The 14,844-nt window shown below is 45.4% G+C and overlaps 1 protein-coding gene across 2 annotated transcripts in view; it reads left to right on the top strand.

Moving 5' to 3' along the window:
- The first annotated feature begins 4,666 nt into the window (after positions 1 to 4,666).
- Positions 4,667 to 14,844, top strand: part of LPAR3 (lysophosphatidic acid receptor 3) — a 74,835-nt gene continuing 64,657 nt past the window's right edge. The window contains exons 1-2 of one of the 2 annotated variants that reach the window (XM_031031924.2): positions 4,667 to 4,851; positions 12,081 to 12,194. In XM_031031924.2, coding sequence (XP_030887784.1) covers positions 12,114 to 12,194 — 81 coding nt within the window. In that variant the 5' untranslated portion in view covers positions 4,667 to 4,851; positions 12,081 to 12,113. The remainder of the gene's footprint in view (positions 4,852 to 12,080; positions 12,195 to 14,844) is intronic. The other variant, XM_081818686.1, reaches the window with a different exon arrangement.

Genomic DNA, 14,844 nt, shown 5'->3' with positions numbered 1-14,844 from the left:
TTATTTTTTATTAATTCATTTGAGACACAGAGTTACAGAGAGAGAGAGAGCATGAGCAGGGGGAGAGGCAGAGGGAGAAGCAGGCTCCCTGCTGAGCCAGGAGCCTGACGTAGGGCTTGATCCCAAGACCCTGGGATCATGACCTGAGCCGAAGGCAGACGCTTAACCATCTGAGCCACCCAGGTGCCCCTTATGATAATTTATTTGGTCAATTTCCTATTGGGCTTTCAGGTTAGACTTCTAGGTTGTTTTTAACATTTCAGTTGTATAAATAATACTGAAATGTTTGTATTTGTACTAAAATCTTTGCGTGCCTCCAATGGTGTCTTTAGGATAACTTTCTGGATATGAATTTGCTGGGTCAAATGGTATGAACAAATGGTATGTGTTCTTGATATATCATAGTTCATCATACCCAAGGTCTCATAAATTGTAACGTGCGCCACTGTTTTATGTGATGCCAGGAAAATGAGGAAAATGATGCCAATTAAACACAGTGCTTTCTTATCACTATACCTTTTATTTTATAATTATTGAAAGAGTTTTCTGAACTTATTTCAAAGTACAATTTCCTTATTTTTATTCTTTTTTTTTTTAAGATTTTATTTATTTATTTGACACAGAGAGAGCACACAAGTAGGGCTAGCGGCAGGCAGAGGGAGAGGGAGAAGCAGGCTCCCCGCTGAGCAAAGAGCCCGATGTAGGACTTGATCCCAGGACCTTGGGATCATGACCTGAGCTGAAGGCAGATGCTTAACAACTGAGCCACCCAGGAGCCCCAGCTTATATTTTATTCTTGTGTATCCAGAAAGAAGAAGCAAAAACCCTGGCTAAGGTATTCATTCCTGAACTTCCTCATTCTTTGGAGTCACTTTTTGACTCTCTGTGGTCCTGGGCCTGAAAGCATCGGAAGCATTTGGATGCAGCGTATATTAAAAATGTGCTCCACTCTTGGCTCCAGGATTTCTTCCAAGAGCTGACATCCAGTATTCACAACTTGGTGCATATAGGCAGCCAGCGGTAACTAAATCACAAGTGCTGCCTGGCTGACAGGAATGGTAAAACGCATCTCAATTTAGAGATATTAAAATGTGAAAAAACTGTATTCCTGAGAATGAATGGAAGATACTCTATTGCAAATTGTCCACCAGAAAAGTTTTCCCGATTTGTATTCCCACCCACACCACATGAAGTCACCCATTTCCCTTACACCTTAGCTCATACTGGGAATCTCTGTAATCAAAAACCTTTGCCATTGGTTTAGGTGACAAGTAGTCTCCCATTTTCATTTATACTCTTCTTACTATTAGATCGGTTGAAATTTATCTTCATATATTTTTGGTCATTTGTATTTCTTTTTCAGTTGTCCATATACTTGCCTTATTTTTGTTTTGATGTTAATCTTTTAGTTTTCTACATGCCTCTCAATAACTAATGTAGGAAGGGTGTTCATCTTTCATCTATCATATGTTGCAAATGGTTTTTCCCCTAGTTTTTAGTTTGATTTTTAAATTTAAATTTATAGGACTACTTTTATTATGTGTGGGAGTATCTAATTTGCATGCAGTCAGTTTAGTTAATAATTTCTTCTGTGATTTCTTCCCTTGCTCTTACGTTTAAAAAAGTTCACTGCAAACTTTATTTTTTTGCTGGAAATTTTTTCTAAAAAATTTTTTATTTTTTACAAACTTTAAATTAAATAAATATTAATCTTTATTTGCTTCTGATTGTTTTATGGTTCTTTCTCGTTTTTAACAAACTAACTCTTTCATGCATATGAGAATTGCTTTGATAAGTGTCTAAACTTATTTCTCCCCGAAGGGTCAATGAATTATAGCAAGGCAACTGACTGAATAGGCCTTCCCTTCCCTACTGGTTTAGGATGCCAGCTTCTTCTATACTTACTATGATTTGTATATGGGATAGCTATTCTGGTCTAATGTTTTGTCTTCTAGTTTTGTACCAGTGTCATATTGTTTTAATTATTAATTAAATTCACCATATAATCTAACCAACCGAACTAGGCTGCTTTTGCACGTGAATTATGCCTGCATGACAGGCTCAAACCTGAGTCTAGGGGCACCGAGTCCGGATGCTTTTATAATGTATTTTCATTTTTGCTACAGCAAAATCCTGAGAGGGAAAGAAGTCTTGCCTGAGTCCTGTATTGCTTCTCACTGTAGTAGGTGGCAGGCTGGGTTTTAGTTTTATTTGTTTACATATTTATTTTGCAGCATTTATTCCCTGCTAAGTAGACATTGGTGGACAGTTTCTCCAAGGCTATAATTGCTCCTTAAGCCATCATAATTCCTTTCCATCAAGCACTGTGGAATGCCCCTTTCTTCCCCTTACAGAAACAATGTTATAAATTTTTGTATCTCCAGGAACACAAAACACAACACTCAGGACATAAGAAGCTGATCAGCAAATGTTTGTTGAAAAAGTTTTGAATGACTTTCCAGCCGATGATCTTCAAGGCAAAGTATACCTTCAGCCTTTGTGTTCGTCATTTTTCATGTTAACTTTAGTTTTACTAATAAAAACATTTTGGTAGAGAAGTGAGACACCACAGAGACCCTACAAGGACTTAAAGAAGGTTCTGGTGGATAATCCCACCAGAAGCTTCTTTTCAAAAATGAGAATTTAGGGCCACATCTTTCTTTTTTCTTGTGCTTGGTCTCTTGTCACTTTTGTCCTTTCCTGCCCATAAGTCTATAAGCTGGATGTTCTCCCTGCCTCTTTCCCTCTGCATTTCTTTTCTGGCTCACTTTCTTGCCTTCCCCTCACTTCTGACCCACATTAGTTAAAAAAATCATCTAGCTAGAATGTCTGTTTCCTTTTGCAACCCAGCTCACCATGTTCCCTTGTCCTTTCTCCTTTGTTTAGGACTCATATATTAAAGGTAATCACATTTGGCTTTACAGAATCCCCGTTCTCTTTTGCAACGCTCAAGTTCAGGAAGTTCCCAAGTTACAACACAATATGTTTCCCCAGTGCCTTTGCTAATAAGTTGTTTGGAACCTGGAAAAAATTTCCAGCAAAAGAAGGCATTAACCAGTGTTAACAGTTGCCCATTTACAGTTAAAACAACTTACTCAACATACTACACATTAGCATTTGCTAAGTGCTGCTGGTTGCGAATTTTTGTGTTCACCCCGTTGTTGCCCTGTGCTATTGGAGTTGAGCTGTTCACTCCCCTGATCTTGTTCTCATATATCATCTGCCACGTTTTTCCTTGTTCCGGTAAACATGATCTTTCTTAAGCACTAGCTCTGCAAGTTGTAGCCCTCCCTATACCGTTCATCTGTAGGACGCCACAGGAATTTTCTGAACACCCAGGTGAAGCAACAATAATTTGCACATGTCATTCAAAATTTAGCCATATCCCTGTGAAAGCTGGAGGTGTAGCAGAATGTCATGCCCTCTGGGATGAGGTCCATCACATAAAGAATAAAACATTATTAAAATATTATCTTCAGGGATGCCTGGGTGTGTTAAGCGTTGAATCGTTAAGCATCTGCCTTCGGCTCAGGTCATGATCCCAGAGTCCTGGGATCGAGCCCCGCATCAGGCTCCCTGCTCCGCGGGAAGCCTGCTTCTCCCTCTCCCACTCCCCCTGCTTGTATTCCCTCTCTCGCTGTCTTCTCTGTCAAAATAAATAAAATCTTTTTTAAAAAAATATTATCTTCAGAGAAAGCAGCATTTCTTGGATGGTAGGGGGCAGTTTACCATATAGTCCGTGTCCTGGGATATGGTTCCTAGTTGACATACAGGAGGTCCCAATATCAATGTCGAATGAACAATGAACGAATGAACAGCCAAGGGCTACAGGCAGACCTCTGGGCACAGGCTCTCAGCGTTTCCCGAGCTTTTGAAGCATGAGTAGGAAGGAATTCACCTCACAGTCTTTCTCTCTGTGAGGTTACCAGAAAGGCCCACACCTTTAGCACGTCTGTGACTTCATTTTGCTTCGCAGAGTTCAGAGAGAACAAAGTCTTGAGCACATTGTTTCACTTCGCATCTTTCTTTACCAAAGGTGGGTCAGTGGAAGCTTTATATTTCAGCTTTGAGAAACAAAGTATCCAGAGCTATTTACCCCAGGAACTTAAGATGCCTCTTTCAAGAACTTGAAATGTTTTTGAAATTTCCTGTTTCAACAAAAAGGTGCCCAGGAAAGGCTCAGGTCAGAAGTACGTGAACATCCTGGGCCTCTGGGGCCTGCCTGCACCCTCGGGTAGCTTTAGGGTTCAAGTTTTAGAGCAAGCATTTGGCCTGGCAGTGAGCCTGCCTCCCCTGGGAGGGTGAGTGTGGGCTGCACTCACCCGCAGCCACTTCAAACAAATCTCTCCCTGGAGAGTGAGGAGAGAGGGACAGCGCTCCAATACCGCGCTCCGAGGTAGGGCTCTCTGAGCCCCGGCGGGGCTCGCGGTCCTTTAGTGGGTGCCATCTCGTCCTCCAGGCCGGCCACGCTCCTGGGGACCAGTCCCTGGCAGGCTAGCATCCGCAGGAGCGCCCCTGCGCCCCGATCCGTGCCTCGCCGATGGGGGGCGCTCTCCCGTGGGAACGGTCGGACGCCTGGGGCAGGGCGGGGCAGGGCGGGGCAGGGCGGGGACGCGGCCCCTCCGCCCCCTCGGCACCACCCCTCGCTCCGCCAAACTTTCCTGGGGCTCCGGGTGTGTCACAGAGGCCGCTGGAGAGGAGGTGCGCCGCCGCCCGCCCGCCTTGTCCTCCACTGCTCCCTGCGCCCGGCCGGAGCCCGGCCCCCGGTCGCCTCGTCGCGCTCGGCCCCGAGGGCATGCGGCAGCCACAGGGGGCCCCGCTCCCGGGCTCGGCGGCGGGCGAGTGTGAGCGGTGAGTGCGGGCGCCCGGCGCGGGGAGGGTTCCCGGAAGCCGGGCCGGCCGGGGCGCGCTTGGGGGAGGCTGGGGCGCATCTCCGCCGGGCCGGGCCCGCGGCTCTTCTGGGTTGCGTGGCGGCCAGCCGGGCGCCAAACCCACTCGGAGCACCTGGGACAAGACCGTCTGGGGGGGCGCCTCTTGCCCGCCCCGACTGTTTTTCTCGGAGTGAGAAGCCACCGGGATGCAAAATCGGCGTTGCATGGCGCGTGCTGTGGGCTGGTGGGCCGGGCGCCGGCAGCGCGGCGCAGGCTCCGCTCTGCTTTCGCACAGGTGCTTCTTTTCCAAGTTCGGCCGTACAGCCGTCGATGGTGAACTGAGATTCTCCGGCGGGGCCCAGGGATGTCAGATTTTTCAACCTCCAGTTACACCCGGTACGATGGTGTGTCAGGGAAAAGCTGGAAGTCTGCAAGGCATAAAGATTCCGGAAATAGTGATTATTAACTAACTGGTAACACTGTGGGGGGTGGTGCTTTGTGAGTAAGCGAAGGTCCCCGCGATCCCCCTCACCAACGGCAGACAAAAATGCTTTGTTCTGTAGCAGTGTTACTTTATTGCTTTCCCGCAGCAAGTTGCGACTACCCAAAATTGCTTAGAAGTTTCTCAACTTGTAATTTGAGTAGTGACGGTGAATATTGGAAACAACTTAGTCTTATTAAGGTAGTCATTAAAACGGCCCTCAAAAGCAATTTTTAACTGAGTAATTTCCACGAAATGTGTCCCGGTAATTTGTTATTGTCCTTGCAACGCATTTCTCCCTCCTCACCCCTTTGCTGTCCAGAGTATTACCTGGTCTTGGAATGTTACTTTAGAAGTTAAGAGCCACTTAGCTTCTCACGGTTCCTACTTGTTTGTTTGTTTGTTTATAAGTCGGAGAGTAAAGTAAATGGCAGTTACAGATGGATGAACCCTTCTTTACCAATAGGTTATCAGTCCGTACACTGCATGACATTTCATTAATGCACGGACTTTCCTGTTGCTAAGCAGAGTTGTCGGATTTTCCAGTGAACTATCTATCAGTCGTTGCTAACCCTGCTTTCCCTGAGACTTTGGATCCAATTTTGTGTGGTCTGAGTACAGGGAATAGAATTTTCCTTTTTTTCAGCTGGAAGTCATACATACAGTTAGAAGCACACAACCTTGGCTCTGTTAACATCATGCTTGTCTAAACAAACTAGACCATTCTAAAAAGAGCAGCAAACAAATCTTGACAGGTTTATGTACTTGAGATAAGCTTCCAGAGTTGTCTCTTGTGTCTTGAGACTGTATGGACCTAGTATCATGTGCTAGGACATGTTAGATCTGGACATTTAACCATCTGGACATAACTGATATTGATCGTCACTGCCATATAACTAGGAAAGTAGATCATTTGGGCACATTTTAAAAATTTTCTTTGTTATCATTAGCATTCCAAACTTCCTAGCTTTGATTTAACTATAAATGACACGTCCTCTTTTCTAAATGTGTAAACCAACTACCAGCCTCTTTATATTAGATCAGATCTATTTTAGGTATCTGGGGGTTGTACAGGATGTTTGATAGAACGGATCTGCCTATGTTTTCTATAAATGAAGACTGAAATGAAAACAGACATGTGATTGTTTTTTTGTGTACGTTCCTCAGAGCCTGTTTGAGAGTCTACATGTTCATGCTTTCCCTCATTTTTCCAAAACACACACACTTAGGGGGACATGTGCGCACACAGCATTGTAGCCCAGCAGCAACCAAGACACACCCTCTCAAAGTCATACATACATACCCAAGGCGGCCTGCTTCTCCCCCAAGTTCTCCATCTTTTTGATGAGGGGCAGGAAGGCACCATAACTTAAGTCCAACCTCTTATTTCTTTGGGCTGGGGCAAGGGGAATCGTTGTAACTCGAATGGGAATTACTATAACTCAAATTACCTATTAGCCATTCTCCTTGGAGGATACATTAGTTCAGAATGCTTTCTGGCCTGTGATTATCCCCAACAGAGTGGTTAAGTCTGATTGCAAGCTTCTAAATGGCAGAGCCTGGGGCCCGAGGCATTATTAATGTGGTGTAAGGAAAAGAGCAGGGCTTTGCAGTCAGGCCAGCCTTTGTGACCTTGGATACTTGTTCACTTCTCTAAGCTGTAACTTCCTTGTCTATAAAAATGAAGATTATATCCACCTCCCAAGATTAGAAGAGAAAGCACTTAGCAGAGTCTCTGATATACAGGAAGTACTCCTTAAATGCTGGTTGCCATCTTTTCCTCCAAGATAAACACTAAAATATTGAAATTTCTGTAAACATGGGTGCAAATGTACGTTGTTCTGGCCAGAGTGCAAATGTAGATCCCCAAGGTGTAGGTGACTTAGAGGTGTTCCCCATACTTTCCTTGCTTGCTCTCCCCGCCCTCCTGGTCCTTTTGCTCTTCCCTCCATCATTCCTCCTGCAGGTACTGAGTCTCCTCCCCTTTGGCCTTGCTGGTCCTTTGTTGCTCATCCTGGATTCTGCATGGACGTGGAGGTGTCCCCTGGAACTTAGTCCTGCCGGGGATGGGGAAGGTGGAGGTGAGGGGTGTGGCCCTGTCCACAGAAGCCCTGAGATTTTGTGCTTTTACAATGCTGAATTAGAGAGGCAGTTGGAGTACAGGGGTCTGGGTTCTAGTCCCAGCCCTACCTTTGTGAGTTCTTGTGACCTTGAATAAATCGCTTGTTGTCCTTGAATCCATTTCCCCATTCATGTACCAGGGATGATAATTCCTTTTCTACCTACGTGCATGTGTTATTGGGTGCCATGAAGTCGTCTATGTGAAAGAGCTTTGCACCCAGTGAGGACTACATAAACGTTGTGGGACACCCCAGGCAGGCTGCATGGAGGTGGTGGGGTCTCCGTGTAGGTGCTGGGTGTGCTGAGCACACACTGCTTCGGGCCCCCCACACCCTCTCTCCTGCTGGAGGGGACTTCAGGGAGGAGATCCTGCCAAAGGTTGCACAACTGCCGTCTGGGGAATACACGAGGAACAGAAGTTTCAGGACTGAGATGACCTAACCCTGTGTGATCGGAGGCACAGGGCAAAGTTCCGAAGAAACTGTAATTCCCTCGTAGAATCACCTGTACTGTCTGCAGTGCTTGGTGGACAAAAACACAGAGCCGGCTAACCAGCCAGTGAGTCAGAAGAGCATTGTCATGCAGCTGCTGGACATTGAATGGAGCTGCCTGATGCCATCCTCACTGGCCTGTGCCTTCTTGCTAACTCGGGTCTTTAAGGTTTGCTCTGTGAAGCACGAACCCAACTCAGTGCATTTCCATGCTGCAAATAATTAAGCTAATTATTTAATTGAGTCTGAAAGATGTGTTGCTCTCCACCTGCCGAGCCTGGTGAGCCAGGAGAGGAGTGCCCAGTGCGAGGGAGGTTCTGATTTCCTGGGGTGCACCTACCCCTCTTTGCTCCCCAGGCTGGCGTCCTTCTTACTCCTCTTCCCTCTTTATCTGCTGACCCTGCCTTTGCAGTACCTGACCCCTGTCCTCCCGACCTGTCTGCCTCTTGCCTTGAACTCCTCCCTTGCCTTGACCCCTGACATCACCCAGTTCCCATGGACCTTGCCTCCCCTCCTCAGATGTGAATCATCATCCACCTGAGGCTGGGCCAGACTGGGTGTCACTCTGAAAAACAACCTGCCCCGGACAGCCTGCTCCACCCCTTCCTAAGGATGTTAGTCAGCCCCCCTACTTACTCATCAACTAGTCCTGGGTCTTTGTTGTTCTCTGGGACATTAGGCTGGAGGTGCTGCTAGCCCTGGCCTTTACTTAGCCCCATGCAGATTCTGTGGTATCATCGGGGATGGCTTGGCAGGTGGCAGGGCTGGGTTGGAGGGCACTTTAGCCCCTCTGTAAATGCCACCAGTTGGTCCAAATAAACATGCAGTCTAAACAAAAGCAGTGGGCTTGCTTTGTAAATAAAGCTTTAAGGTTTCCCTGGTCTCCCCTTACAAACAGGCTGCCCCAAAGCCCTTCCTCTACAGAAATTCTGCAGCTGGGGGTGCCTGGGTGGCTCAGTCGGTTAAGTGTCTGCCTTCAGCTCAGGTCATGATCCCAGGGTCCTGGGATCGAGTCCCACGTAGGGCTCCCTGCTCAGTGGGGAGTCTGCTTCTCCCTCTCCCTCTGCCCCTCCCCCCTGCTTTCTCTCTCTCTATCTCAAATAAATGAATAAAAATCTTAAAAAAAAATTCTGGAGCTGCCCCCAGATAGACTCAGACCATATAAGTCAAAGGTGGGCAGTAGAGTCAGTCAGAGGCATTCGTCCCCCGAGGAGAGCTAAAGAAATCCAAAGTTAAGCTCTTGTGGGTAACTGGTTGTTGAAGACCAATTACCCAAAGTTCAGATAGAGAACTCACTGACTCATTTGCCTCCTGCTCTGGTTGATTTTTAATAGGTTAGTCCTTTGAATGGGGGCCCTTTCCCTGGACTAAACTGAAAATAAGTATGACCTTTTTCTATATCCGCATGGCATTTGGATTAGTCAGGGTTCTCCAAAGAAACAGAACCAATAGAACATAGATATAGATAGATAGATATAGATATAGATATGTGTGAGGGTGCTTATTATAGGAATTGGCTTATAGGGTCATGGAGGCCGGGAAGTCCCATACTGTGCCATCTGTAAGCTGGAGAACCAGGAAAACTGGTCATGTCATTCAGTCTGAGTCTGAAGGCCTGAGAACCAGAAGCACTGATGTCCAAGGACAGCAGAAGATGTATGTCCCAGTTCAGGCAACAGGGCAAATTCGACCTTCTTCCACTTTTTTTGTTCTATTCAGGCTCTCAGTGGAAGATGACACCCTGTCACATTGGTGAGGGTGATCTTCTTAACTTAGTTTACCAGTTCAAATGCTAATCTCTTCCAGAAGCACCCTCAGGGACACACCCAGAAAATATTTTACCAGCTATTTGTGCATCCCTTAACCCAATTATGTTGACACACAAAATTAATCATTGTACCACCAAATCAGGAAATTGACATTGGTCCAGCTCTCTATGATCCAGTCTACAGAAACCATTCCGATTTCATCAGTTATCCCCCAGATGTCTCTTTTCTTGCTTTATCTAGAATCCGAGCTACATTTATTTGTCATGTCTCTTCTGGAATAGTTCCTCCGACTTATTCCGTTCCTGAGGTCCTTGCAGGTGTTACAGGTCTCACACTCTGTAGGCGGATTCTCCATCTGGGTCGAGCAGGTGTTTCTTCAGAACCAGACTCAGGTCATGTGTCTTTGGTGGTCCCCTGCTCTTCTTGGCACATCACATTAGAAGGTGAGCCATGTCAGACTGTCCCACCACTGAAATATTGGCCTAGAGAGCCTGGTTATGTTGGTTTCTGCCAGATCCTCTCACCTTAAATTCACCATTTTTCCCTTTGAAATCTGTTGGTGTTTGTGGGGAAGTAGTCTGAGGTTATGTTAATAGCCTGTTCCTCCTTAAACCTCCACCTACCACCTTTCCCATTCATTGATGACTTCTGCCTGAATCAGCCACCTCTCTGAAGGTTGCCACATGGTGATTCTTTATTTCCATTACTCCTTCTATGTTTACTCATTGGCATTATATTCTAAGGAAGAACTTTCTTTCTCCCTCGTGTATTTATTCATTTCTAGTGGCACGTATTCATGGATTCCTTTTGTATTCAAAATGTTGAAATATTACTGTTATTATTTATTTTGATGCTCAACTTGTCCTCATTTGGCCAGTGGAAGTCCCTCTAAGCTGGCTCCTGTGTCCTTTTGATATCCCCATTATTCATTGAGCATTTAAAATGTTTTTTAAATTTTGTATACTTATTTGAGAGAGAGAGAGAGAGAGCGAGCACAAGCATGGGGGATGGCAGAGGGAGAGGGAGAAGCAGACTCCCCATTGAGCAGGGAGCCCAATGCGGGGCTCGATCCCAGGACCAGGAGCATGACCTGAGCTGAAGGCAGATGCTTAACTGATTGAGCCACCCAGGCGCCCCTCACTGAGCATTTAAAAATTTTCTGGCACCATAAGATATTCCAGGCTTACATTGTAGTTTCCCTGACCTAGTCATTCTCCCTTTTGGTGAAGAATGATATAAAGATACGGAAGGTTGATATGCCCATTGTTTCTGGGGTGTCATTGCTTTAGACCTCTCAGGGGACAGAGGTAGGAAATAGACACATATATGTATACACACGTATATGTCCATAAATTTTTCTACATTAGGTCATGTGTTATAAAATCATGAATTCATAACAAATACCTCCACTCCAACCCAACCCTCAGGGATCTTTCTATTCTCACCCCTTTATATCTTTGTACATATCTTCTCTGGCAGGAGGAAGCTTGTAGCCCATTATCTTCAATATTTTTACTAATATTTTACTTATTTTTACCGTTTCAGTCATGCTAGCCCGTCTCCCAACCACAAAGGCCATCCTGCCTCCTCTGGGCCTGACTCTGTCGCACTGCCCCTTGTCCTCAGCTGCCAGGCCTGCTCCCCCAGGCTTCTCTGCAGCTTCCTTAGCAGCCTCCGGTCTCTGTGGCTCCCCGGCCACAGCCCAGGCCTTGGTGGTGCCTCTCCCCACACTGCCTTCTCACTCATGGGCTGACCCCTCAGTCCTGGGGAGGGCAGGAAAGAGAAGGCAAAGGAAGAGAGAGAAAGATGGGAATGGAAAGAAAGCAAAGATAGAAATAGTTTACAAACGTTTTTAAAGCCTTTGGTGCATGCTGCCCCATGGCACTCCCCACAAGCTGTGTCACTTTCCATTCTCACCCATGTGGTCTGCAGATGCCATTTTCCCTAGACTCTTACCAACACTGAGTTTCAGTCACCATCTGATGTCTCTCTGATAGCTCACACCATATTCACCTCGCAGCAGTATGACACTCCGAGTTGTCATCTGACCCGTTAGATCAGCCTTTCTCCAGCTTGGCACCGCCGACATTTTGGGCTGTGTCATTCTTGGCAGCAGGGGCTGTCCTGTGCCTGGTAGCTCGTGTAGCAGCACCCCGGCCTCCATCCCCCGGATGCCAATAGCACCCCCGGCCATGTCTGCCACACGTGTCTCCAGATATCGTGAGATGTCCTGGGGCAGGGATGTATGAAGGATTAGGTTGAGCACCCACTGCTCTAGATTATGAGCTTCCTGGGGGGATTTCACATCTTTAAAATGTTTGCACATCTCTGTCTCTCTCCTGCATAGAATGAACACTGAGGAAATGTTAACTGGACAAGGATGAGAGGAATCCATGGTGGGGTAGCATTCACCAGGACAGGACCAGTGGAACTCACCCATTACATACTTGGAACTCATCACGTATGCAAACTCCTTGAATATCCAACAGCGGGAAAAGAAAAGGGATGTCAGCACAGCTAAGTCATTACTAGTCTTTCTTAGTTAATTTCCAGTCTAATTTCTTATAAGTCAGGTAATTGAATTCTGTGGTCTAGTTCAGCTGGTAGACTATTGTGTTGATGGGGAAAGCAAAATGCTTTAGGAGAAGGCCTTTCTTCAGTTAGATTGTTCAGTGCGTTAGAGGTAAAGCTGGTTGCTTGTTCTTCCGAATTTTCTCTGAAGCAGGCAAACTGAGTCATCATTGCTATTTTCTGTTACGGATTTAGAGTTTTATTCTGTTGTTTTCATTGGATTATATGGACTTTTTCCCATAAACTTTTGTCAAAACTTCTAAGTAGAGATACACTTACAAATTTTATTGACACTTGCCGTAATCATATTTCTTCTGGAATCAGTAAATGCTTGCAAAAGGCATTAATGTCATTATGGAGGACAAATATGTGTATTTCATTTCTCATGAGGGCATAGAATTAAGCACCGAAAAAAGGTTCCAGTGGTCAGTGTGACCCAAGAGTCCGGGGCCAGAAGGATGCATGCTGGTGAGAGTGAATCAGGCTGTCCCAGTTGTAGTTTTCTTCTCTGTAGTGTGGAGAATGCTACACTGCTCGTCTCACTGTGGGATCAAACGGGAAAAGAGATGGGAATTCACTTTGACCACTGCTCAGTGGTATGTCAATGAATGTGTTTTGATGGATTATTCTAAGATCCAGACAGAGTGGCCTAGAACAAGCATGGTTGCATAATTAGAGTGTTTCAACCCAGCTGGCTAAACTCCTCTTACAACATATTCATCTAAATGTTTTCAGTGGTAGTGAAAAACACCAGTTCATGACTCTGGACAGGGTGGTAGAGGAGAGCAAGCCTTGGCTTTGGGGTCGTTATGCTGGTAACCCACCCATTCTGAGGGAGGGGTTCCCTCTTCTGGCCTCCCCTTCCCAGAAATCTCTGTTGAGACCCCCACTTCTCGACCTGTTGGAAACAGGCTTTCCTTGAAGTTTACTGGGCTCTTCTGACTCCTCTGGACTTGGAAGTGGGCTGAGGTCTTTACATTGGCTACTTCATTTTGTCCTCCTTACCCAGTAACCCAACAAGTTAGAGTTTGTCTCCCTTTTACCACAGAGGAAATTGAAACTCAAAGAGGGTAAGTAACTTTCCCAAGACCCTATCGATAATAACTTTAAAGGAATGTCAGATTTAACTCTGTTGACTGTCTTAGGAAGAAGATACTGTTATTATCCCTGTTTTATAGATGAGGAAATTAAGGCATAGAGAGGTTAACTAACTTGCCGGTAAGCAAGGCTTCAGACTCAGGCCGTGTAGCTCTAGAGGCCATGCTCCTTTGCATGTGGATGCCCAGTTTCCCCAAGACCATTCGTGGAAGAGACTGTCTTTTCCCCACTGTGTATTCTTGGCACCCTTGTTGAAGATCCCTTGACCATATACGCATGGATTTGTTTCTGGGCTCTCTATTCTGTTCTGTTGGTCTCAAAGTATGTCTTTTTGCCGGTACCATACTGTTTTAATTACTGTAGCTTTGTAATATGTTTTGAAATCAGGAAATACATAGCCTCCAAATTTGTTCTTCTTTCTCAAGATTGTTTTGGCTGTTTGGAATCCTTTGTGTTCTATATGCATTTTAGGATTTTTTTAAAAAGTGCCATTGAGATTTTGATAGGGCTGGTTCTGAATCTTTAAATCACAGACTAGGATGGACACTTTGACAGAATTGAGTCTTCCTACCCACTAACATAGCATGTCTTTCTATTTATTCGTGTCTCCTTTAATTTCTTTCATTGATGTCTTATAGTTTTCAGTGTGTAAGTCTTTGCCTCTTTGGTTAAGTTTATTTCTCAGTGTTTTACTCTTTTTGATGCTATTATAAATAGAATTGTTTTCTTAACTTCCTTTTCCATTGTTAGTGTATAGAAATGCAACTGATTTTTGTATGTTTATTTTGTATCCTGGAACTTTACTGAATTCATTTATTAGTTTTTTGTGCAGCCTTTAGGGTTTTCTCTATATAAGATCATGTCATCTGTGAACAGACACAATTTTACTCCTCCTTTTTCCACATAGATACCTTTTCTATCTTTGTCTTGCTCAGTTACCCTGGCTGGGACTTGCAGTCCTGTGATGAATAGAAGTGGCCACAGTGGGCATCCTTGCCTTGTTCCTGATCCTGGAGGAGAAACTCTTAGTTTCTGACTGCTGAGTCTGGTGTTTGCTGTGGGAGCCATGCTCTCTAATCACTCTTCTCACCTGCTTATCTGCTAGTGTTTGAACCCAGACCTGAGGTCTGTGTTCTTCTACCACAACACATTGTCTCCGCTCTCCCTCCTCCACCCCCTTCTCCATTCCTGCCTCCCTGCTTTGTTTCAAGCCGCAGCAGAAGGAAGTGACTGTGCCTTCAGCTTAGTCACTGTGGCCCTGGGCCCCTTCTCAGGCAGGGAGAAATTCGTTCCTGGACTGTAGGTATTTTAGGGTAGATATGGGATGATTTTGTCATCACTCCTTGTTAAATGAAGGTGTCAGAGCATGAACAATTAAACTTCCAGAATGCCAGTTGTATATTCCATGAACTTTTTAAAAGAAATTGAGAGTTACCTAACTT

This window comes from Leptonychotes weddellii, chromosome 4, assembly GCF_054177405.1.
Source record: "Leptonychotes weddellii isolate Sample4059 chromosome 4, ASM5417740v2, whole genome shotgun sequence".
In the NCBI taxonomy this organism is placed as follows: Eukaryota; Metazoa; Chordata; class Mammalia; order Carnivora; family Phocidae; genus Leptonychotes; species Leptonychotes weddellii.
Note: the sequence above shows the minus strand (reverse complement) of the source record. Positions and strands in the feature narration are given on the sequence as shown.